This window comes from Solanum tuberosum, unplaced genomic scaffold (genome assembly GCF_000226075.1).
Source record: "Solanum tuberosum cultivar DM 1-3 516 R44 unplaced genomic scaffold, SolTub_3.0 scf00154, whole genome shotgun sequence".
Taxonomy (NCBI): Eukaryota; Viridiplantae; Streptophyta; class Magnoliopsida; order Solanales; family Solanaceae; genus Solanum; species Solanum tuberosum.
In genome coordinates, this window is record NW_006239079.1 from 1,022,001 (window position 1) to 1,049,355 (window position 27,355).

At 32.0% G+C, this 27,355-nt stretch overlaps 2 protein-coding genes across 4 annotated transcripts; one reads left to right on the forward strand and one right to left on the reverse strand.

Moving 5' to 3' along the window:
* Positions 1 to 7,366: 7,366 nt before the first annotated feature.
* Positions 7,367 to 12,834, forward strand: LOC102585395 (protein COFACTOR ASSEMBLY OF COMPLEX C SUBUNIT B CCB2, chloroplastic). 3 transcript variants are annotated; one of them, XM_006353298.2, is made up of 7 exons: positions 7,367 to 7,805; positions 7,909 to 8,027; positions 8,111 to 8,182; positions 9,660 to 9,803; positions 9,927 to 10,080; positions 10,231 to 10,422; positions 10,738 to 11,211. In XM_006353298.2, the coding sequence occupies exons 1-7, from the start codon at positions 7,598 to 7,600 to the stop codon at positions 10,797 to 10,799; spliced, it is 951 nt and encodes a 316-aa protein (XP_006353360.1). In that variant the 5' UTR covers positions 7,367 to 7,597; the 3' UTR covers positions 10,800 to 11,211. The 3 variants fall into 3 exon arrangements, with proteins under 3 accessions (XP_006353360.1, XP_006353363.1, XP_006353362.1); XM_006353301.2 differs by lacking the exon at positions 10,738 to 11,211 and adding an exon at positions 12,777 to 12,834 and having other exon boundaries at positions 7,368 to 7,805; XM_006353300.2 differs by having other exon boundaries at positions 7,368 to 7,805; positions 10,231 to 11,211.
* A 532-nt stretch (positions 12,835 to 13,366) lies between these two features.
* Positions 13,367 to 17,020, reverse strand: LOC102586399 (dihydrodipicolinate reductase-like protein CRR1, chloroplastic). The gene is made up of 9 exons (XM_006353303.2): positions 16,667 to 17,020; positions 16,521 to 16,595; positions 16,286 to 16,351; positions 16,103 to 16,198; positions 15,804 to 15,920; positions 14,816 to 14,908; positions 14,476 to 14,577; positions 13,683 to 13,769; positions 13,367 to 13,601 (listed from the first exon to the last, which is right to left on the reverse strand). The coding sequence occupies exons 1-9, from the start codon at positions 16,892 to 16,894 to the stop codon at positions 13,569 to 13,571; spliced, it is 897 nt and encodes a 298-aa protein (XP_006353365.1). The 5' UTR covers positions 16,895 to 17,020; the 3' UTR covers positions 13,367 to 13,568.
* Positions 17,021 to 27,355: the final 10,335 nt, after the last annotated feature.

Consider the following 27,355-nt stretch of genomic DNA (forward strand, 5'->3'; position numbering starts at 1 on the left):
AATGGTTTGGTTTGGTATTTGAAAAACCCAAACCAACCCGAGGTTGTAAAACTAAAAAAAAATCCGAGTTTTATTAGTTTGGTTTGATTTATAAATTTAAAAATTCGACACAATGGTTTGGTTTGGTATTTGAAAAATCCGAACCAACCTGAGGTTGAAAAACCCGAAAAAGTCCAAATTTTATTAGTTTGGTTTGGTTTATAAATTTAAATTTTTTACACAAATGGTTTGGTTTGATATTTGAAAAACCCGAACCAACCCGATCATGTACACCCCTAACTTTACAGCATTGACGAATTGTGCAAAAGTGTAACAATCCTTTCTGATAGTTATGGGTAGATTATTGGTGAAAGATTTGGGTAAAAAAATAATTAGGTAGTGACTTGAAAAATCTTAGGCTAAGTAAGTTTCAAACGAAACCTGAGTGACTTGAGGTCTAGGACAATTCAGGAAAAGGTTGGGTGATATGTCTAAGTTTGGGTCACGTTTTCTAGTACTAAGACATTACGGAATTCATAGGGCCATTCAGAATCGAATTCGGGCGAGTAAAACTCTCGATATCGAATTGGCGTAAAGATGTTGGTTTAAAATGTCAGGGTTCGAAGGTGCGTTTCAAATGGGGCACTTTTGGGGAGAATTCCGAGTTTCTGTTTAGTGCAAGTTGCTATAGCAGGTGTCACATCGCTATAGCGGGGGTCCGCCACTATTGCGGGATGAATAAATTTCCGCTATAGTTGATTGGGCCGCTATAGCGAGTAGGGCCACTCTAGCAGGGTCAGTCGGGATTTTGTGCAGAAAAGTCCCCAAAACTTCTTATTTTCTGCAACTTTGTTCTTGGAATTGAAAAGGACAACTTTTCAATTTTTCCACAATCTCTTCCATAAAGGTAAGTTAATTACTTCCCCTACTTGTATTTTGATTCTCGAGCCTTAGAATTGAGGTTGATAATCTTGAGGAAGAGTTTTAATTTGCATTAATGGTGGAAAGAACCCTTGTTAGATAGAATGACCATGAGAATGACATGGGGTTTAGAATTTGATCATAATCCGGGTATTGTTAGGTTACTATTGATTGATTATTACTTGATTTATAATTGTTTTGACAAAAAACAAGTTGAGGCATTACAAAAATGGAAATTAAAGTTCAGGTTCTTAGAGTTTTCAACGCTTGATTCGAGGTAGACGAGGGTTGTTTGTTTTTCAAAGTATGTAATATGTGCATGTAAACTGTGTTATAGTATTATTTGTTCAATGCATGTGGAGGAAGCAAGAAGGCTAATGTGGAGTGACTTCATGTGATAATCTCATGAAATGAACCTGATTATTTACTTGTGGTTTTCAAGTTGGTTGTTCATTGTGATTGTGATTGTGTGTGATGTTTGTGATTCGATTGATGATTGGCTCGAGTACTGCGTCGATATAGGATACTAATGTTTGGCTCGAATACCATGCCTAGTATGAAATATTAACACTAATTGGCTTGGTACTGCACAAGTATACTAACAGTTTGTGTGTGAGTTCTATGACAACACTGAATATGTGCATTTTGTGATCTATGGGATATGTTTCATGTAGGGGTGTAAAAAATGTGCTCAACCATAGATAACCAGCCCAGAATTTTAAGGGTTAGACTCAAGATAATTTGAATTGGGTTCAATCTCAACTTTTTCAAGCCTTAACCCATTTTAAGAGAATCATTAATTGAGCCCAATTTAATCTCCAATTTCAAACCGTTTTAAGACTCTTTATTTGCATTGATGTAATGTATGTTCCTATATTGAAGGTATGAATTACTATCAATTTTATATCTTTTAGGATTTAGCTATCCATTTGTAACTTCTTTTTAAAAAAAAATCTTGAGTTGAAACTCAAATTGTTGTTATAAAACATAAATAAAAATATATTAAAATTATTGAGGTGAAGGGTTAAATTGGCCTGGTCAAGATCCATCCCGTTTTAAGCCCATTTGAGCCCAAAGTAAACTTGGGCAGGTCAGAACCCAACTCAATTTCTATTTCAACCTACTTTAATATCTCCAGTTTCAACACAATCCGCTCATTTGACACCCCTAATTTCATGCATTGGTTAAGTTAAGGTGGTGATTGGGAATCTGCATTATGTTGTGACTGTTGGTGTGTGTGTTGGCCTATATTACTGCTATGTAGTTATTTGTTTACATACATGTTTTGGAACTTGCCTTATGATCCTACCGGTACATGATATTTGTGTACTAATATTGTACTTGTTCTTTATTTGTGGAGTACATGGCATATTCAGACGGTTGCTTCGAGACCTCAGTTGTGAGAAACAAGACATCTAAATTCAAGAGTAAGCTACTTCTTCCGAGCTGCCATGGATTCTTCTTTATCTCGTTATCCATCTTTTTCAGATATAGACATTTTAGATTTTAGACTTATGTTTTTTTGTGTTGGGTTTGCATCTTCTTATTCTAGATATTCTGAAGTTTTGCTACTATGACTTTCAGATTTTAGGGAGTTATTTTCCGCAATAATTTTTGATAATGGGTTGAGTTTATGGAAACTTGCTTCATTATTGTTTTAAAACTGTGTTTATCATTCTATATTATGATTTTGATTCTTTTAAATGGCTGAGAGGTTAGTAAATGGTTCTCTCCCACTGGAGAGTTAATGTTGGTGTCTCTCACGACAATCTAAATCATGACAAAAGGCTTAAACAATAATGTTTAGGTAAATCTCGTTTTGTAATTATTGTCTATTTTTATATGTAATTATTTGATTTTTTTTTTTTATATATATATATGTTTATGTTCATTCGCATGTTCCATCAGATAGATGGTTGTCTTACTAATTATATTACATCCAACGTGTTTATTCTTCTAGTTTCCTATCATTTATTAAAATGTTGTACTCTTTCAAATAAATATGTCTATACGTTATACTACAAAATGTTAAAATTTCATTGGTGTATATACATTTTCATTTATTTTAAAAAAAACATAGTTTGTTCGTGAAAACAAAATCAAATAATTATATTTTTTTTATAGAATTCGTGAAAACAATGGTAATCACTAATTAAACTAGAAAATCAAGTCTATTGATCATTGTATTGCTTAATATTCAGTTCATTTCAAAAAAGTGTTTTAAAAATTGTTTGTTCTATTTATCAGGCTTTAATTTTAATTAGTACCTAATCAATCGAGCCCAAATGAATATTTTTAATATACAAACACAACTCAAATTATATTTTGTTTTAAAGTTGATTGTATGTTAAGTCTGCTTATATATAGATTTGTTAATTTTTTGTGAAATTGTATTTAGTGACTTGCAAGCTTAAATATGTTGACTAGTTTGATTTGCTTGCCAACAACGTTACTATCAATTTAAATGGATGATGTGACAGTAAAAATCATTGAAATCTAAACTAACTGAAAATATTCTAAAATATTCTTATGATTTTTCCATCACAAATAAATTATATATGTCCTACTTCTCTTTTTCTTGATAGATAGATCGTAGTAAATATTGTATAATGTTTTTTATTAGTATTTGTTATGTCTTTTCTTTTGTACTATTTTAAAAAAATTGCTTTGATATGTGTTAGTTAAATTTTGAAAATAATATCTCTACATTTATGTGATAAAAATAAGGTATTTGTACACTTTATCCTTTTCAGACTTTATCTATAAAATTTCACTATTACATAATATTATAATTTTATTCATTATTAGATGAATGACAATAAATAATTAATTAATTGACCTATTGAGATTATTATTTTTAATTAGGTAGGTGTAATAATGGGGATGGGGTATTTTTTTAAAAAAAATATACGAGGAAGAAGAAGGAGAAATATAAAGTGAAAAAATAAGAAGGATAGTGAGTGGAGAATCTTTGACCAGTTTGCATTCTAAAGTTAAATAAATTAAAGCAAAGACCATATTTTATGCTTTGATTTTCTGATGGAACTCATTGGTAGAATTGAATATATATAAATATAGTAATAATAACATGTTTAATGTGCATCGCCGGTGGAATTCGTTGTTGTTATTATTTCTTTTCTCCCTTTTTCCCTTCTCTTATCATTAGTATATTCACGGGATGCAAAGATGAGGCCAGCATATAAATTGTTTACAAATAAAATAATTGTACGTAACAATAAACACTTTTCATTTTGTTTTCTGATGTTATCCAAACTCTAGTACGATAAAAACTTACATATTGGGTGCGTACATCAAAATCATATATATGTTAGGTATGAGTTTGGAATCTAAATGATGGATGAATGAAAAATAAAAAGTGATCAAAATAATGTGATTAAATAATATTGATGAAATTTACTTATATCATATTTATTTAATGTGCTACATAAATTTCGGATCCGGCTCCCCTCCATTATCCTTTCCCTCCATTTCGTCAAGTGCACGTCTAGATGAGAGACATGTGTTTTATTTAAAGTTTAAAGGTCAAGGTTTTATTATATTAACAAATGTCACAACCATAGCTAAGTCAACTAATTTTAGAAAACTATTTTCCAAATATGATAAGAATTACAATATATTCCATACAAAATTTGATATTTATTAATATCATTAGTTTCATCTTATATTTTTATATTTAAATGTAAAAATATAAAAATCTTCTAATCATATTAATTAATAGCTTTTGAAAATCAGTTTTTGCTATTTCCATATTTATTTTCCTCTCAGGATATAAATTACGAAGAAGAATTTTAATTATTCGGATACATTTGTAGTTTTTCTTTACCTTCTCTTTTCTATTTTTTTTTCTTTTAATTTGTTGGGCAGATTCTAGTAAGAATTGGATGAAATTAATGATATTAATAAATATCAAATTGTAAAAATATAAGATGAAATTAATGATATTAATAAATATCAAATTGTAAAAATATAAGATGAAATTAATGATATTAATAAATATCAAATTGTAAAAATATAAGATGAAATTAATGATATTAATAAATATCAAATTGTAAAAATATAAGATGAAATTAATGATATTAATAAATATCAAATTGTAAAAATATAAGATGAAATTAATGATATTAATAAATATCAAATTTTGTTTGGAATATATTATAATTCTTACTAAATTTAGAGAGTTGTTTTCTAAATTTAGTTGATTTAACCATGGTTATGATATTTAATTTGTTAATATAATATAATCTTGACCTTTAAATTTTAAATAAGACACATGTCTCTCATCTAGACGTGCACTTGACGAAATGGAGGGAAGAGGTAATGGAGGGGAGCCGGATCCATAAATTTCATCAACATATCAAATTTAACCAATGTTATGATTAATAGAACGTACCTTTTAATACACTTTTTTTTTGTTGGTAGTTTGAACTTTGAATTTATAACTATCTTGTTTTCTTAAATATTAATTATTTATTGTCTGTTAATTGTATTATTTATATTTTTGTTTAATTATTATTTTCAAAACATGCATCATGCATGCTATAGTTAAGCTAATTTCTTTGTTAATGTGGTAATTAGTTAGTTGGTTTAATTATCGATGTGTTATTTAGCTATTTAATATTTATATTACTTTGTTAGGTTAGTTATTATCAATATAGTTAAATATTTACTTAGTTTTAAAAAACTATTAATTAGTTAATTAATTTAGGGTGGAAATTATTATTTAATTGTTTTGCATATGATACGTATACTTGTGATTTAAAAAAAAATATTAATTAGTTAATCGTTAACTAGTTTAATTGAAATTGGCAATTAATGAACTGAAGGAAATTGGATCGGATCACCCATGTGGGTCAATCCGGATCCATGTGAGAAGAAAACATATATATATAAAAAATTATGTATTATATTATTAATTAATATAATGAAAAGACACAACTATTTGAATAGTTTTTATCCCTTCCGAAGAGGCACAACTATTTGAATAGATGTGTCCCTTTAGAATTAAGGGTTCTCACAAGAGAAAAAAAAGAAAGAAGAGAATCTTTTCATTCTCTACCGTTCCAAAAAGAACATACATTTCTTCTGCTTCTTCTCCTTCTTCTTCCCCAATTTCATAAAGTTTGTGTAAAGATTCTTTGAAGGTTTCTTTTCCAAAAAGTGTTGGAATGAACGATTGTAACAAGTACGATTTTAGACTGTGATTTTATATGATATAGTTCGTGTTTATATACATGTGATTGCACTTTCTAACTGGTGAAACAATATTCAATGATTCTGCAAATTAAGTGTTTGATTAGATTCTTCACGAACATTAAACTTCAAACTTATCAAAAATATTATAAATCATATGATAACAGACGGCAAACTTCAAACTTACCAAAAAGAGGTATAAATCATACTAATAAGAAATAGTTGGCAAAAAAAATGTTTGATAAATGAATACAAACAAGATAAACCTGAAAAATAGAATTAGGGTTTAAGTCTTTAAGATCTAAAATACCTACAAGAAAAACTTTAAAACAATATACATACTAAAAAATCCAGAGTTTAGATTTTTGAAAAAAATATAACTTTAAAAGAATTAGGGTTTGATCTTGTATCTTCAAGATCTAAAACACAAATAAAATAAACTTGAAAAAATGTACGTACTAATAAAACTAGAGTTTAGGTCGTAAAAAAAATATAAACATCTAAGAAATTACGATTTAGGTCTTATAACATAAAGACCTAAAACACCAACAAAATGAATATTGAACATAAAATATTAGTTTTAAACCTGGTATGTACAAGACTTTTTGATCTATTACTATAGATTCTGGTGTGCATCAAGGCACATACTAGTTAATTAATTAATAATTTTTAACTAATTAAGTATTTAACTACATTGATGATAACTAATCTAACAAATTGTCATTAACTAATTTAACAAATTACAACACATTAATAACTATTATTTCATAATATATTGTATTATTTTGATAAATACAATCGAAGCATAATTACATAACGCTACACATCAACAATTTGAAAAATAAACCTATATATATATATATATATATATATATAATATGGAATAGCGCTACTATATATATAAAAAGGATAGATAATTAAATATAATTATTAATAAATAAATGTAAAATGAGAAAAATAAATGATAACAACATGATTACATTAATTTGATCGTTATATAAAAATATAACCTTTTATCATTACAAAATATAATAAACTTTACAACACAATATCAATTTTCATCAATTTGATCGTTATATAAAAATAAAATCTTTTGTCATTACAAAATATAATAAATTTTACTACGCAACAAAGTTTTAATAGTTATCAAAATAGATATTGTATTTAAACTAACTCCAAACAAGCTATTTAGGTGGCAAATTCCACTGACATAACTTTGGGTAATATAGTTGTTTGTGTGACATGCAAAATAAAATTTCTCCATAATTGGATGCGTCCTCACTCCGTGCATTCTTTTTATCCAGTAAAAAAAGAGAAGGAAAAAGAAAAAGGAAAACTCCCAATTTCTTTTAATTTTCTTTTGAGAGTTCAATAGAACACGCTCGTTACTGGAGCGTGGTACAACAACATTCCGGCGACTCATAGCCGACGGCGAGGTTTTCACTGACATTATCCATTTGACGGAGGGAGACGGAAGCTACAGAAAATGAGCTATACCTGTCTATTGTTGAACTCATTAACGCCGTCAGTGTTTCCCGTGAAAAGATACGGCAAATCCATATGGCCGTCAGAATTCCGGTGCCGGAAAACCAGAAAGGCATCATCATTGATAGTCTATAGTCGTCTCGAGAATTCTACGGAAAGCAATGCTCAACAGCAACAGCTTAACCTTTCCGTGCTTCGTTTCACTCTCGGTAGACCCAAAAATCTTCTATTTGTCTCTCGATTTCAATCAGTATATACGCATGTATTGTCTAGTCTCTAAAATTTGTGCCTGTGTTGGCTATTCCTTCAAAGGAATACCTGGATTGGACGAATCTTATTTGCCGAGATACATCGGCTACGCATTTGGTTTTCTTTTGGTATTGAATCACTTTCTCGGCTCAGACTCATCCGCCATCACCACAGCGCAGCTAGTGAGTCAACAATTGTATTCAACTCTATTCATATTTGTTGTCTGCAAGTGTAATTTTAATTCAGTGTATTCTGTTTTCTACAGAGAACGGAAGTTTTAGGTCTTCTTCTGGCTGTGTTCTCTGTTATAGTTCCTTACCTTGGGAAGTTTCTTAAGGTAATTTCTCTGTCTATGTATTCTCTGTTGAGATAATTGCACCATTTTGTTCTTGTACATCCTTGGCTGCTAAAACAAATCAAGCAATTTACTTGAGGCTGATCAGTTTATAAAATTATCAAACCAAAAATCAGGATATATTTTATTACCAAGTGGAAATATGTACAGAAACAAACAATTAACTGAAGTTGCATGTGTCTGCAACTATGTATCCAAACTACTATTCTAAGGTTAGAAATTTAGCTTCTCTAATCTTAGCTCATGTGCATATGTAATAAATGCCGCCAGCAAAGGACATTCGGCAGAGCTCAGCAGCTGCATTCTTCCCTTTCCCATGTGATTCTGCTGAAGCTAATTCATCCAAATTCTAGCTACGACTACCACATCCAAACCTAGTTTTTTTTTATACCCCATTGAGCCAATCTGTGTCTAGTGCTATGATTACCACATGCTGCTAAAGTCGGGATGAAGATCCACTTAGGGAATCCATGGTTATTACATACCAGCCTCCTCCATGTAACCTTTTGAAATATTCCCCTCATCTTTTGATACATTCTTTTTATGGAAAAGGTTTTCTTCTGCTGCATTTCAGACACCATGACTCGAGCATCTTCGTCATATACTTTGCCTTTAAAACCTTTTGTACCATTCAAGTTGTTTGTCTAGGTACAGCCTCCCATATTACGCTACCCATTCTATAGTATACATGTACACACTGTACCCGTAGAGTATCTTTCTTCTTGCATAGGTTCCATAGTAATTTTCCTGCAGCTCTATTTCATGTGAAAATATCAAGGATATGTAGCCCTCCAGATGATTTTGGATAGCAAACCTTCTCCAAGCTAACAAAGCTCTTTCCGATATATCAGTTCTTCCTGTCCATAAGAATCTTCTACTGGTGGCCTCAGTCAATTGAATAATTCTCTTTGGCAGAACAAAAATTTGGGACCAGAATCTTTATATAGAAAACAATACATTGTTAATCAAATGGACTCTGCCTGCATAGGATAGCTATCTTGTAGTCCAAGATGTAATTCCACCCAACAGAGATTTTTATGGTTTGTTAAGTATTACATTACGAGCAATTGGTTTCTTTAATACTTTTAATGTACGGCCCCTCAAATGCCGTTATTATCGGTTCAGTTAAAGCAGTTTAACTTTTGTCAGCAATTGAATGGACCAAGCATCAACCAGGTTTTAGAAAAAAAGAAGAAGAAGATATGCTTATATGATATTCACTTAAGTTTGAAACTACATCTGGTCACTCATGTTGCATTCATTGTTCTATCTTTAGCACCAGAGAGGTTCGCAACATGCTTATATGATATTCATTTCAACGGTTAATTTCCTTTAACCTGTTGTATTCATATTTTATGTAGATATTTAAGAGACGAGGTCTATATCATCGTTCTTAAACTGGAAGATATGCTATTGAAAAATAAATCTTAAGATATGTTAATGACTAAATTGGATTCAGGGTTCAGTTCTAGTAGAAGAAAGAAATCTTCCTGAAGATGCTGAGCAAGCCTTTGTCATCACAGAGAACATATCAGATATTCTGAAGGAGGATTTGGCATGGGGAACCTATGTTTTGTTGCGCAACACAAGCAGCATATCAGTGGTATGTATCCATAGACAAGATTGTATCAACTTGGAGTAGTCAGAGGATCTTTCAAGAAGATAGTACGGATACAATTTTTAAGTTTCAAAACTTACAACTGTGAAGGTTATGTTGATTTTGTAGCTTTTCTCACTTCAAGATACAATTTGTGCTCGTGGCTACTGGAGAACACCAAAAGATGTATTGAAAGCTCACTTATGTGACTGGTTTGAGAAACAGATCCAGCAAAGTGGTCTTCATGATTTGAAGGAGACACTTTATTTTCCACAGGTCTCAGGTATTCATTTATTAATGGCGTTTCTATGAAGGAGATGTCCATTCAAATAGTGAATTACGCATTGTCTAGTTTGAATGAAGGTGAAAACTACACTGTTGTATTATAACGAAGTTACGGTATGTGGTTCTCCACATTTTTGTGATAATCTAGACTCTGAAGTGTGGGAGATGCTTCCAAAAGGAACCCGTTCTCTCCTCGTGCAACCTCTAATACAATCTGAAACCTCAGATTCCAGCCAGAAGTGGAAGAATAATGGTTTTGTGCTTGTGGCTTCCAGCAATAGTTACGCATACAACAATAAAGATAGATCGTGGGTTGGAGCTGTCGCAAAGAAGTTTGGAGGTAAGTGTGTCCATGCAGATCTATAGAGCCTCTAATATTTCTTCAAAGTATGCTATAAACAAATGCTGCTGAAAATTACTTACATACATTAAAAAAATTGTTCAAAATTTGCTTATTGAGCTAATTTAATGACATCCATAAAGCTTCAAAGCTGCGATTAGGTGCAAACTTGGTTGCAGATATGCTACGGTGTGTACTAGTTGAGTTTCCGTTTTATGTTGACATCTCTTGGTTCAACTCGCTGCCCTAGGCAAATATTTAAGTTCACCTTTTTGCTGCTAGATGTCTTATTTCTTTACCATATACTTAAATCAGGGAAGTGCTCAATGTTTACTTTTGGAAAAAGCTTCACCCATGGTGTATCATTGCATGCTTGACACGCTATTGTGAAAAAGATAGTGAAGAAGAGTTATATTTTGGTAGATGGTACTTAATAAGCTTGCGATGGAGATTATCCATGACATTTTATTCTGAATGTATTTAATATTTCAGTTTTCTGCTGTTGAAATCTAATAGCTAGTCTTTTTGATTTAAACTTTTATGTGTTAGTTCACCCTTTCCTTCCTCGCCCACAATGGAAAGAGAATAAGTGAAAGCTTAGTTTCTGACCATAGCAAGATTAGCAGCTGGTATCCAGAACTTATGATCTTACAAGTATCATTCAAGACGCCGTGGTATTTGTAAATTAATTGAAGTCTTTCCCCTCCAGAAGGCTATAGACACAATTTTTTGTATGTAGTAGATCCTCTTTTGGTTCAACCCACCTGAATATAAGCTTATTCATTATTTCATTTCTCTCCATAAATCAGGCTACATTCTGCTAGCTCGCTAGGGCATGTAGCATCATATAAAGTAGGGATGCAATAATATGGTCAAGAAATGCATGGCACCTGAACTTCCCCTGTAATAAACATCATTGGCCCTCATAAGTTTCAAGAAAAATGGTCAATACTGAACCTAATCATGCCCACAAATTCCACGCAAGGACATTAACACAATTTTGTGAAAGTGTTACAGCCTGCAAGGACAATTGGTCCTCCTGATTTTTGATATCAAGATGCTGAATAAGATTAGGATCTTTCACGTCTGAATTCTCTAAGCGGAGCTTGCACCGAGTAGCTTAGTTTGGTTTCTGATTTGAATAATGTTTGAAATGTTCTAGGGATAAAACTGTTTCTGGGACAAAGAATCATTTCTTAAAGACTTAAACCACATTTACTGTCTGCTTCAATCCGAAGGTTGCTAAATCTAGATAGGTGTAAAAAAAACATCAAAGAGATAAGAGGACCCTATTTAGAATGTGGGTAGAAATCTATAAGAGAGTCTGGCCATAATGACCAAATTGGTTATCTTCATGCATAAGGATCTAATAGAAAAAAGAGTGCTTATTTATTGATAATGGTGAGTCATGATGTTGTGGTAGACCAAACTGGGGGTAATGTAGGTGACGATAACTTCTGTTTGACATGTTATGTAGGTGGCAACACTCTTTCTAATAAGTGCTTCACTACGGAGTTCCAGTGAGACCCAGTGCATAAGTGTTGGCATAGTTGCATTCATGTAGGTGACACAGTTATTGACCTTTGACCATCAGTAGGTTCAAGCAATATTGAGTAATAGCTCCAAAAATCTTGAACGAAACCATAAACTATGACGAACCATTAAATTTCTTCTGTCTTGCTGTGTAAATTATTTACCTTAGCTTGTCCCCAAAAAATAATACTCCATGTGTACATCTCAACACTAAAGATTTTCTTAGAACAGCAAATCTGGATAGCATATGGTTGGAGAATATTAAATGCTTTAATTACCAAAAGAGGTTAATGAAAATTTGTGAGATTTTTAATTCCATATCCCAGATTTTAATGGGAGCTAGCAAAACATTTTTTAATGGTGCTCAGCAAATTAATGACCCAGGGTATGGCTTCCTTTAGTCTCTTGGACCTCCCCATCTGATTATATTTTCTTTACTGCTTTTATTGGCTTTAGTTGTCCTTTCTCTATTAATTTTCTGCAAAGTACTATACTCGGTTCTGTTTGAGCATGTCAGGATATTGCAAATGATCCATCATAAGGATGGTTTGTGCAATAGGAGAAATTGCTATCCATTCTATGAAGTTCAGAGATAAAAATATTCCTCTGTTCTTTAGGCCTAGTGCAATATATATATTTTCTTTAAACAGTTAGAAGCCAACTGTCTTAATTATTAGCTTTAAGGTTAGTCATTGGTTCGTATGTAATCTTGGATTGAATAGTCTCTTATTTTTCTAGTCTTTGGCTATTTATCTTGATCTTGTGAAATGTCAATTTAAAGTGTACAGCATTCTGTGACAATTTGCTTTGTTCCTTTATAGGCAAAATTTGAAATCTCCTTGTACTCTATTGAATCTGTATTTGAGGGAGTTCTTTCAATTGTGCGATTAGAACTACAACTACTTTTTAAGTCTTCGAAATGCCATGGCTGGAATTTGGTTCTTTAATGTGTAAGAATATACAACTAATGATGAATCTTTATAGAGTATGCAAGGAGCAAGAATCTAAAGAGGAAAAGGTAAAAAAAAATAAAAATAACAACAATGATTTAGCGGCTCCATTGGCTGGAATCTAGGTTTAAAGCACGGGGCTCCATTGGCTGGAATCTAGGTTTAAAGCACGGAGGTGGATTTGATACCAAAATGCAACTTGAGCTTCCCTCGGTGTAACCTTAAGTAAAACAAATGCTATTTACTAATTACTACCTGTCAACCAAGTGTGAGGTGGGGGAGGAAAGAAGAATTGCAATAAGAATGAAGAGCTGCCTCAAATTTAGATTGGAAGTATGAGTCTCGAAAAAAAAGGTGGGGTGTTGGGTGTTGGGGGTGTGGGGGTGGTGGGATATTATTCAGTTTAAGTTTGACATCTTTTAGAGAGTACAATTTCTATATTCTGGCTTTTAGCTGACATGGAAAAAAAAATATTCTCAGATTTTATCAGCTGTTTAATAAGTTGCTTATTGTGATCCGACATTTTTGTAACATTCCTTTAACAGCAGTATATTGGGAATTTCTCTCTTGGCTGCATCTGTCTTTCATATCTCTCCATTCATGTACTCTTTACAAGATATCTCAGTGTTGCCTATGGTCCCTTTAGCCTCTTAGTATCTGTTCTTATAAAAACTTCTCCAAGCCATAGACCAGGTTCTGCCAAGGGAAAACAAACAGTGTTGTGTAGTCTGTAAAATCGATGCTGAAATATGTTAAGAAATGGTTAATCGATGGTACCTTGAGGCGAACAACTTTTCTAATGGCCAGAATCAGGCCTGGCATGAGACATTGCACATCTGTGATATCATGCTTTAGTGTGTAAACCTGATCAACAACAGTTACAAATGAGATTCTCATAAATACAAGGGGGATCTATGTTGTAAATCTTACTACCTTCTTCACGAACACTTGTAGGAATTCTCCTTAGCTTGAGGCGTGTCGAAAGACACCGTCCTTGAGGATATTTCACCTAGTATAGGTGCATCCCCAGGATTCAACAAGCTCTTCTAGTATCAAACTAGGAGCCAAAATCTAACAAAGATTTAATAGAGAAGAAAACCCAACAATATAACCATAATCAGGAAGGATTATACTTTGCTCATTTCATGAAAGTAAACCCAAAAAATCTTATATAGGCAACAAAAGAGACAAAAGGGCTCTAATATTTGGACGTTGTTTCAGAACGTTAGAGCCCTTTTGTCTCTTTTGTTGCCTATATAGGATTCTTTGCGTTTACTTTCATGAAATGGGCAAAAGTGTAATCCTGATTATGATTCTATTGCTGGGTTTTCTTCTTCTTCTCTATTAAATCTTTATTAGATTTTGGCTCCTAGTTTGATACTAGAAGAGCTTGTTGAATCTTGGGGGACACACCTATACCGGGTGAAATATTGGACAACGTCTATTGACACACCTCAAGCTATGGAGAATTCCTACGAGTGTTTGTGAATAAGGTATTTTCCATAAGATTTACAACAATCTATGGCCACTGTCTACCGTAGTGAACCGAGAGTATGGTTCAGAAACATACCTCTCCTGGCCTCGAGAAGTAAACTGATGTACTAGATGGGAGCCCTGGTAGAACCAAGCTGTGAACACGCACCCCGTCTTCCCCAAGAACTTGACCCCTTGCCTTGAAGAACAGAAGATAAAAGCAGCCAAATATCAGAATGTTCCTGGAGTCAAGAGATTGCCTTGTCCGTAGACCCAATTACTCCAAAGTTCTGCTGGGTTATAAATGTTCTCATGTTATTTGATTTGGCTTATTTCGAAGGATTTACCAGTTCATAGTTCTTCTTTATGTTCAACTACAAGCTTGAAAACTATGAATTGCATGTAGCACCGTGTCTGTAAGATTTGTTGCATCTTACCGGAATATCACTAGAAATGTCATCTCTATTATACAGCTGACCCAAATTGGAAAGGTTGTTAGCAATTTGAACTGCATCCTGGGTTGGAAAATCCTGCAGCCAGCAATAATTTCATTACTTTTGACCACTGATTTTGGTAATTCAATAAGTACTAGCATTTAATGAATGACAGGTTTCATTTTCTTATACTCTAACTACTAGTATACAATCACTGACATGATGTACGAGAATATTTATACTATTGACAGTTAACTCTGGAATGCATCAGTTGAATCTCTAGTCGCTTTCTTTGTATTAAGAAGATTAACTTTAACTGATCTAGAGAACCAAAAGACGAGAAACAAATGAGGTCTTGAGCACGTTCGTAGGTGAGGATCTATAAGAGACTGCTCATGTTGTTTAGGCTCTTCCAAAGATGTGATGGAGAAGTAGAAATAACACTAACTGGTCACTTTTCGACCTTGTAATTGTTCAAATTTCACAGGCGAAATAAAAACTCCATGACAATGACTACATCGAAAAGTTATTGTTTATGAATTTTAACGAATAAAGAAGAAGATTCGGGGTGTAAAGTTGTAGAAAGGACGACCGGGTCACTGTTAGCATTTGCTGTTTGATTAAGATGACAATAAATTCTACAGAAAGGTTAGTTACCTAATTGGCTGTATCCAGCTAGGTTATGGACCCATGCACTAAGCTTTACTATCATCATTATTATTTTATTCGAAAAGAAGAATTTTATGGCATTACAACATATTAGATGGTGTTAGGTCTTGGCCATGGCCCCCTTCTAGTTTTGAAATTAATAGAATTCCCCTCAATTAGTTATGTGTAGTGCGGAAAAATATCTTCTTCCATCCAAGTGGCGGAACCACAATCTTCATTAATGGTACTCAAAATAAATATTTAAAGAAGTCGAGAAGATTCAACATTTTAGTGTATATGCATAAAAATAACTCAACAGCCACAGGGTTGTACATGTACTTACCACTGGATTAGCTCTAGACTCAACAATTTCAACATTGTTATAGTGAAAAGAAGCTGAAATTGCTGCTTGCTGGAGAAGTATGGATCCAATTGAAAGAGTTGGTGCAACCAAACAACCCTGAAATCAATGCCAAAAACATGCGCCTTTTTAATTAAGTACAACCAGAATTATTTCTTGGCATAATACATAAACGTGCCCTTTGAATTGACCTTAAAGTACTAAATCCATTGTTTGAAAATGTAATTGGTCATATGATGAAATTGTTGTGTAAATTTGTAAATCTCACCCTGCACCCTCACCGTGCTGGCCTTCTCGCATAACATAGATAAAGCCATGACAGTTTCTTGCTTAATTTTGGGCACGTAAACTACACTATTCATCCCAAATGCTGTTGCCTACAAAACAAAATTGAATCATCATAAATTTCAACCTTCTCAATTTTCGTTTTTGTTAAACAAGTGATACTATTAAGAAGATTGGACCTGTTTGACATTGTCATAAACTGTAGAAGGGTCAGTGAAATCAATGACTACTCCAGTTGCTTTTAACTGCAATAATTGAATTTCACAATGTCAGAAACCATAATTTGGATCAGAATTAAAGCAATATTGGGTCAATTCAAGAACATAATTTTTTGACATGCTCGGATGGTAAACACCCTTCACCTCCTAACTTTGAGATTGTAGGTTCAAGTCACCAAGGAAGCAAAAATGTTACCTGAGATATTGAACCCAAGACCATGGTAAGGTCGTTAATTATTGGTATTTCTAGAGGCTCTTCCATGTCACAAACCTGAAATTAATAAAAACACAAATTTTTTCTTATAAGTGAATAATGGAAATGAATGAAGCAATTGAATTGACCTGTCCAATATCTTGTCCAACAAAATTAGAATCAACAGCGCCAGCCAATTCCATTCCTCTAGCTTTAGTGACAGCAATAACGGCAGCTCTGCCAATTTCCTTAGCAGCTCCATTTATGATTACCTTCACATTGTTTTGAGATGATAATGATGAGCAACAGATGAATGGCTTTGTCTTTATTATTTTTTTAGAATTAATAAAGTATGTTTGGCAGCTCAAAACCGCCATGGTTATATGATTACAGTCTTTTGGTTACTCTGTTTCTCAAAATTTGGATAAAAGTTTACTGTTTTGTGTTAAAAGATAAGGTTTTTCCTGCCTTTCATTATGTCCTTGTTCAGACGCACACGTACTTGCTTTCTATATTTATCACAATTATTATATCAAAGTGTTCAATTGGACTCGCCCGCAAAATGAAAAAATTACTTAGGGTGTCTGCGATATAATAGTGATAGTGATTGACAATAGTGGTTATTGGTGTCGTAATGGTTGGAGGGGGCATTTGTGTGGTGGATGTTGATGATGAAGGTGGTTGGTGGCAATAGCTAAGTTAGAAATTTCTTTAAGGGTGTTCAGATATCAATATACATGTATATAGAAGTAACTTTTAACCAATATAACGTCAATATATAAAATATAATTTTATGACGAAGCCTGAAGGGTATTCAATGGACCATCCATCATTCGGCAGCTCTCAGTTAAGTTGACTCTTTGACTTTCACCTTATTAGTGTGAGTTTAATTTTCTAACTTGTAATCTCCTCCCCATTTTTCTTTTCGCTTTATGATTTATCCCAATTTTATAAATAAAAATCGTAAAAATCATTGCGCGTGACTCCGCCATTGGTTGATGGTGGTTGAGATTGCTGGTGAAGGTGCATAGTTGATGTTGAAGGTAATAATGGATAAATTAAAGTAGTGACAAGATATTACATACATGAACTCTCTACATAAATTACGTCTTAATTATTGTATGATAATTAATGATATAATACAAATTTTGAAGGATCAAAATATATTCCGAGCATATAAATGATTTGTAAGAGAAAAACAAATAAATGTATATTTAATAGGTTGAGATGTGAACACTTCAATTTCTGACCCATTCTAATAAATGAAATTAATGGGGCCTGTATCTTTTTTAAAAATTAGGGACCCTAAAAATTAAGTTGAAAAAAGAATTAGGTAAACTACATAAATAGCTATAAAACTCAAAATAATTACATGTTCTTATTCCAATCCAAAGTAATTCAAGAAATACTCATTCTCTCGAAAAAAGAATTACAGCCAATACTCTCATTTATTAAGGCTGATGATTTTGCTTAACTGATATTAAATCAGTATCATATACTGTATTGATTTCATTAAGACCGATTTTGTTTAACTGATACTAAATCAGAATATATATATATATATATATATATTGTATTGGTATCATTAAGGATTTCTTGTTCAGAAATTACTCATTAGTCAATGATACTATAAGAGTATATGTATATTGTTGTATATGAGAGAGTATGCATGTAATACATAGGTAGAAATAATTTAGAGTCTGTTTAGATTTGGCTTTTCAATTTGACTTATAAGCGAAAAGTTACAAGTTAAAAATTTTAATTTTTTGACTTTTTTCTTATTTTTGTTATTTTAGCTTAAAATTAAGGATAAACTACTTTATTAGACATATATCACTACCATATATACTAATATTACCTCTACTTTCAAACAATTACATATAGTACCACTTTTAATATTTTATACCATATATTATTGAAGAAACAATCTGATACTCACATCCCTTAAAATTAGGATTGATTAATTATCCTTATATTTAAACTCAACAATTAACATTTTAATAACAATCAAATATATTTCTCTCTCAGCATCTCCCTCAATCTCCAACCCTAATCTCCTCCCACCCACCTCCCACTTATTAGCGAGTGATACCTGCCACAAACAATCTGATTCAAGAAAAATAATGTAATAGCTTTAGAAAATTATAGTTCATGTATTTTATTGTATAGAGGAGGCTACAATATAATGGCAATTGGTGTTATTTTCAAGTAATTTGTTTGTGCTTTTTTTTTCCTGCCAAATTAGTCACGATTTTTTCCTAACAATTTCACTCTTTAGTTAACTCAAATTTCATCTCTGACAACTTGAGGGCCTTCTTCTTCAAAAGTTTATTAGTCGGAGGGACGAAAAAGCGAAATTTTCAATGGTTCTACCGGAGGTCTGTCAGATCTAGGCAAAGCGAGCAACATCGACAAATCAAAAGGTGAAACAAATACCATCGCGATGAGATGTCCTGACCAGCTAGCTATGAACGTAATCAAGATGGAAGAATTACACCAAGCTTTAATTAACAGAAAAAAATACACCATTAAGTATCAAGTGCAACAATGTTTGATACACATTAGGTATACATGTCTATAATTAAGAGTTTGTGTATCTGAGTTAAGATTATATGTATCTATGAGAAAAAAAATTCAAATGCTAAAAAAAGAATGAAGAATTTTGAATTTTTTTACTTTTGTTCTTGGATTAATGATAAGACAGATACTGATCTACCGTCAATCCAAGATGTGCATGCTTTGAATATAATGTATGAAATTGACACTTGATACATCAAATTAATACTAGATACATGAAATTAAAATTAGACCATATAAATAGATACATGAAATTAATATTATATCATATAAATAGATACATGAAATTAATACTAGACACATATAACAAATATACACAATTAATAATACTAGATACTTCTATGATACATATGAATGTACCTGTATGATACTCATGTATCTAAGTGTTTGGTTTGTTGTATACATCATTTATTTATAATGGATAAATAAAATTAATGAATTTATTATTTTAAGAGTAATAAAATGAAATTAATCAAATTACATGATCAAGATCTACATGTTTTTGTCTTTTATTAATAATATTAGTGAAATTATTATTTCAAATATTAATAAAATAAAATTAATTAAACATAGATACACTCCTTGATTTCCGCCTTATATTAAGGGATTTGATTAATTTAAATTTCCAGAATTAATTGTCCATTTGGTAGATACATGTATCTCACAGATTCAAACTCATGTATCCTAAGTGTAAAATATGATAGAGAAAGTAATATTTGAAACTATCGGGAATGTTAGTAATTAGGACCTAAACTAGTGGGATTTATGTAGTTTGACCTAAAATTAAGTGCTTATAAAATTTTCTTTTAACTTACCTACTATGAAAATTGTTTAAAAATTATTTTAGCTTAAAATACTTAAAATAAGCCAATTCATACTAAGTCTTAATTAATTTGCTAACCCGTTCTTGAAGTCCTCATTGAGCACGAGATACATAGGATTTTTTTTTTCAATTAGAAGTGGGAATGTGCATATGTGGGGTGATGTAACCCATCCGATGTTTGGTATTTAGTGATTATGTATTTAGATTAGCTTGAACTCGCGCCTTTTGATTAATTAATAATAAAATAATTACCGCTCCATTACATGATTTGATAGTAACGTAACTAAAAAAGGACTTGTCTTGAGTTCAAATCAACGACTCTTTTGGGTAGTTAATTTATGGGAAAATTAGGCAGATAAGCAAATAAATACTAGTTGATTAGTTAATATAGCTACAGTTTGTCTTAATTACAATCTACGATATACTTTTAGCTATAATTACCCAACTCAATTTTTTATTTTGTGTGATTCGCACATTTGTATAATTTGGAACTTGTATTATAAAATTTGTATAACTTTTTTATAATGTAATTTGTACGATATAATTTGTAGAACTGTTTAATGTTCAAATGTTTGTGTTTGTATAAATTCGTTAGTTTGAGTTTATACAAAAATAGTTGAATTATACAGTTTGTCATGACCCGACGTGGCCGGCACTCGAGAACCATTGTTGATCCCCAAGCGAACCCTCATCCTGGCTGACTACAAGCAGAAGACTAACTCAAGCATACAAAGCTTAAAACTGAATTACAATGCAAAGATTTTCTCAAAATGAATAACTTAGAATATAATTGAATATTCAACTAGCCAAAAATAGGCAACTCAAGTCTTTAAAACATTTAACAAGATAAATGAAACAGACTTCTCAAACTCTATTGTCTATTTATGAAGCCTCTAACTGACAAAGATGGAAGTCGGGACAAGACCCACGACATCCTAACAACTGATATAATTGAAAGTACAAGTGGAACCCTCCGGAAGCAAGGAGGTTCACCATAGCCAACTCAAAATGCATACGGTATCAACGAAGCACCTGTTGATGATCCTGAGTACCTGTATCTGCATCATGAAACGATGCAGGCCAAATGGCTCAGTACATGAAGTGTACGAGCATGTAAGGGGAAATCTAAAGCATAAACATAAGCTTGAACTAGTAGAAAAGAAACATACTTACCTCTTCTCAAACTTATCAAACTTACTCAACTCAAGGAATACTCAAAGATACTCAAAACTACTCAAACTTACTCAACTCAGTAGTACTCAAGGATAAGATACTTAACTCAGTAATAATGTTCTCAACTCAACAATAAGGTACTCGACTCAATGAAGCACAATTCAACTCAAGATACTCAAAAATGAAGCAACAATAAAAGATGTAATATATGGAAAGCTTTTAAAACAGTAGATAGCAACTCAATGTATTGAAGAATACAATAACAACTCAATTTGTATATAATAAAATATAATACAACTCTGTGGGAGATTCTCTAACCGACAACCAGTGGCGGATCCAGGATTTAGAGTCCGTGGGTGCCAAATAAATTTATCGATTAAATTAATTTTATATTCGATTAAATTAAAAATGTCAATAACAATTATTAAAAAATAAAAATAATGTGCATCTGTTTTCCTTAAAAAAAAAAGGGCTTGGGGCTGCCTTTTTTTTTTACTTAAAAACGTCAGCAGCATTTTTTCAAAAAAATAGGTTCAAATGGGATTCGAACCCGCAACCTCAACCTTCTAAAGTTGCCCTCCTACCATGGCACCACAAGCCAATGTTGTTCTGTGGGTGGCACGCTTTATATTTATATAAATATTATGTATATATAGAGTTTCCGTCGAAGTTTGGGGGTGGCGTGGCACCCCCAATGCCCTTCATAGATCCGCCCCTGCCGACAACCATCACTATGAGCTATGTGATGATACAACGTCTCGCCCACGCTGCCAGAACTGTCATATACTTTGTTGGGGTATAGAACCTCTCAACTAAGTGGATCCACTAGTCTATGCTAAAAAGCACTAAGGAATCATCTAAACAATATGACCCTTTCTACCCACCTTGGCTACATGATTTATGGAGACTTGAGTTATCTAAACTTGTCCCCATATCGGTGCTCAATACTACTTCCAAAATATACTCAACTCATATGTTTAAAAACATAACTCTTTCTGTGTTTTGAGATTATTACTAAAAAATCTTTCTCTTGAAAGAAATGCTACTCAAACTGCTCAAACTCTTTTGGAAATCTCAGTTTCCCCCTCTTTTAAATGTGAAAATATTTACTTTTAGGAATACTTAGTTCCCATTTATCATTTTAAAGAAAATGAACTCAACTCTACTCTTTCTCAACTCAAGTGCTCAAGTCTTAAAACAAGTTTAGAAAAATTTGTAAAAAACTTCTCAAAATAAGGTTCATGCCCAATTATGGACGTGAACGACTCAATTCAAGGTTTTCAATAACTATACATAGAACTCAATACTCGAAACTCGACAACTCAGAACTCAAGAACTTCAATTATTCTACTTATTTCAAGAATTCACAACTCAGAGGGTTCATGCAAAATTATGGGCATGAACAACTCAACTCATGGACTTCAGGATACTACTCATCTCAAGAATGTTCAACTCATATGGTTCATGCGGAATTATGGGCATGAACAACTCAACTCATGGACTCCATGGGTAATATGTAATAGTCCCATGATTAGGAATACAATCTCAAAATAATTAGGAACTCAATGCTCAAAGACTTAAAACTCGAAGATGCTACTCCTCTCGAAGAAACTCAATGTGTGGAGTTCATGCGGAATTTATGAGCATGAACGACTCGACTCAAGGGTCTAAAGAACATTATGGAACTCATGCATACGACTCTGCTCATTCTCATACCTACTTCTTCAAAACTTAGTTCAAATCGATAATTGATCTCAAATGATTCACAATTGAAACTCAAAGACTTTCTTGAACTCTACTCTTAACTCTCTCTTGAATGTGAATTATGAATTCAAGAGCTATGGTTCATGATACGAAGGATCTCGTGATGATAAAGTAGACTCATGAATACATTCTCCTCATTCTCATACTCACTTGCTTGAGTGTTGAGACAAGTTATTAGAAATTGTAGAAGACTCCTCAAAAGACTCAAAGGGATTTTCTCAAAATGTTTGAAATAACTCTCAAGACTTAACTCTTAGCTCTAACTTGAATTTGAATTATGAATTCAAGGTTATGATTTGTGATAGGAAAGATATCGTGATGATTAAAAGTGTTTTAGATAGTTAATCATGAGAAACGGTTGAAAAACACTGTCTGGGGAGCAAGTCCGCGACGCGGAGATGCATTTTAATATTTGATCGTGAAATAAATTTTGAGACAGAGGGGTCCGCGACGCGGAGAGAAATGTTCCATTTCTGAGGAATAGGTCCGCGTCGCGGACTTGGTACCTAGTTTCTGCCCGACTTTTTCCTTCTTCGTTTTCTAACCCCAATTCGCATAAATTCGATTCTTTTTCTCAATTTCTCTTTAGATTCAAATACCCAGTACATGTACACAAGAATCTACTCCTAAACAACTCTAAAATCGACACGATTTCATCAAGAACTCAACAATTCCATCAAATCTCAAGAACAAAAGCCAATTTCAAGATCATCAAACTTTCAACTTTCTAGAACGATTTCGCTGAACTAAACGTGATTGGCGCGTGAGCGAACAAACCCAATGCTATGAAAGTCTCACATACCTCTTTAGGGATCAACCCTTGGCGAAGCGACTTCGATTCCGCAAGAAATCTCCAAGACCGCCTTGACTTTTCTCCTCTTTTCTCTTCTCTCTTCTCTCAAAGCCCTAGCGTAGTTCTTAATTGCGTAAACTGAACTAACTCAGTTTAGACCCCAAATAACTTACTAAAAATGAAATAATTTAATTGGGTAAGGAAAAGCCTAAAATACACCTTACTATTTTCGGGTAACTTTTCTTAACTAGACAGCCTGACTTCAAAAGAGCATATCTCACTCATTCGACCTCGGAACTTAGCAAACTCGGTGGAGTTGGAAAGATAATTCAAATACCTTTAATATGATATCTTACGGGCCACCTAACTCATCATGTGCTAAAAGTTATGGTCATTTGAAGTTGATCCAAAATTTAGAAGAACTTAGGAATGACTTGAGTGAACTCTCTTTAGTTCTTTTTGAAACTCAAGGTGCTACATCTAGTGACCTTAACACTTAAGAAATTTTAAATTCCTCGGTAAAACCCTACTCACAACGAAGGATGGTTCGAGTCTTAGTTCCAAAAAAAATCTGGGGTGTTACACAAACTCGCCCGCTAATTATACAAACTCGCGAATTATATAAATAATGCAGCTTAAACTATAGTTACCGTCCGTAAATATGTAAACTATAGTTATGGAGCATAATTAAGTTTTTATTATAGTGATTATTTTCTAAAGTTTCCCTTAATTTATTGCCCAAACTAATTTGTAATTAATTATGTAAACGTAAGTTGTGGCCTGCTTATGTAGCCATTGAACCAAATCTATGAACTGATAAACTTATAGAATGTAAACTAAAATTTGGTTTTAATTTAAATATACTGATAATATTTTTCTTTTTACATTATTCTTTATTTAATTGTTTACACAGATAGTTTGTCAATATTTCTGTTATCAATTAATATATATGAGTAATATTATATGTAGCTGGTAATTCTGGGTAACTAGTTGATACAAAGTTACAAACCTTCACAGAGGAATTAATAAAATAAGGGATATGGGTAAGCGTGGCAACGGGACCGGAATCGGGACTATCGGATCGGGATGGATCGGAACTGGGCACCACGGGCTGGAACCGTACCGGAACCGGGCACCACGGGTTGGAACCGTAAAATAATTATACCTGTCCCGGACCGGACCGGAAACTGGGTCGCAATGGCTATATTTTAAAAAATAATAATTAATTATTAAAATTAAAAAATTAGGAACATTACTCAAATAATATTAAAACTTCTATAAATTTAAAGTTAAAAATTTATACTTTTAAAGTTTTAAATACAAAATTTCAAACTTTAAAAATATAAAAGTTTAAATTTTACTCTTTAAAAGTTTGAAAATTTAAATTCAAACTTTTAAACTATAAAACTATAAAAGTTTAAATTTCACAGTTTAAAAGTTTGAAAATTTAAATTCAAACTTTAAAACTATAAAAGTTTAAATTTCACCCTTTAAAAGTTTGAAATTTTAAATTCAAACTTTTAAACTCTAAAACTATAAAAGTTTAAATTTCACCCTTTAAAAGTTTGAAAATTTAAATTCAAACTTTAAAACTATAAAAGTTTAAATTTCACAGTTTAAAAGTTTGAAAATTTAAATTCAAACTTTAAAACTATAAAAGTTTAAATTTCACACTTTAAAAGTTTGAAAATTTAAATTTAAGACAATAATAAAAAAAATTAAGGTGAATAGCCTATACTTTTATTAATATTAATTAAATAGTACAAGTTGAGTTACAAAATATTAGTAGAGTATTAAAAAATCTAATCTACACAGCCACCTTCTAGGAAGAGTTCTGTTTGAATTAGACCTTGAATTATCATACTCAGACTAATAGACATTTAAATTTAATAGTTCATGCTACCAAGGAATTTTTTTTAAAAATCATTTAACATTTCTCTAGTAACATGCTCTGAAATTGGTTGATTAGATAGTTCCTCCATTGCATCAATGCCGTCGTCACTTAAATCTTGTATTATTTCATCGACATCATTTTCAAATTTGATTGGTAAGGGTGGACGACCATAACTCCTTCTCTCGGCATTAATCCAATCTCTAAATAGTACCGATATCTCCAAGCTATCTGCTGCTAATAATATCTATGCTCTCCAATTTGAAATCTTATTGCACTAAAAACGCCTTCCGAAGCTACTGAAGATGCTTGAATAGCTAACACATCTCGAGCAACCGGATGAAGTTTTGGAAATCCCTAGCCGCGATTGCTCCACCATTCTAGAAGATCAATAGTAGTAGGTTCTGTATTTTGATTAATATATACATCAAAATCATTTCTATCATTATGAGAAAAGTTCAAGATAACAATCTATCATATCATCAAGATCATCTTCATTATATCTACTCCTAGAACTTTGAGGCTCTTCATTTCGTACTACTATTCATTCTATTAGAATTATACAAGTCATACAATTTTCTAGCTTCAATTTTATACTATCTTAACATCTTGACAACTAGGTGTTTCATCATCTTCACTATCAATACCCAAATTAAATATATTTATCAACCATTCGTGATACACCTTCATCTTTGTAATGTGGGTTTAACAAACAAGCGGTTAAATAAATTTGACGAATAGGAATAAAATATTTTTTAATATTTTTTAAATTTTTCAATCATTTTCTTAACAGATTCTTCAAATCTTGGTTTATTTTTGAATTTATAAAATTTATTAGAAATAGCACAAATATTAGGTAAAACAGAGAAAATAGTTGGATAATAAAGTGCATATATTTTTTTTGTACTTAAATAAAAAACTTTTAAGAATTCTACAAGTTCTTTACGTCATTCCAATCATTATCATCAAGTCTATATGTCATATTTGAATTATGAGCATTCCAAACCATTTGTAAAGGTTTCCTAAATTCATAAGTGACTTCAAGCATTTCATATAAAGAATTCCATCTAGTACACACTGATTTTGGAATTTTTCTAGGAGGAAGATTAAATTCACGACAACGATTTTCAAAATCTCTACGTCTAGATTTAACTTGACATTTAAAATAAAATGACATGTAGTTTCAACTTTTATGCAACCACCACTATACATTGCTATACCATCTCTAACAATCAAATTATATATGTGTGCAGCACACCTAATATGAAAACCATCAATATAAATAGGGCAAACAGACGGTTTTAGTATTTCAACAGCAAATCTATTATTAGAAGCATTATACTTATTTTATCACAAATTTCATAGTTTTGTAAAACATCTATAATTGTTTGAGCTATATAACTACCACTTTTATACATTTCACAACATTTATAACCTATTTTTTTTTTTTTTTTGCAAAGTCCAATTTTCATCAATCCAATGCGCAGTAATTGTGAAATAATCATTACCATTTACACTACGACCCATATCAGAAGTAATAGCTATTTTACAACTGTTATAATAAAATAAACAACGAAGATATTGAAAATGTTGAGCTTGATAATCAAAGATAGCCTTTTTAATTGTATTTCTAGTAAAACCTTTAAAATGTGGATTATACACAATTTGAATATAATGAATAAAACCGGGATTTTCAGCAAAACTAAATGGCAAACCCATAACAACAATCATTTTAGCTAATTCTTCAAGATCTTTTTCTCTACTATATGACCGTTGTATACTAGAACCAGAAACATTAGAAGGATTTAATTGTGTTT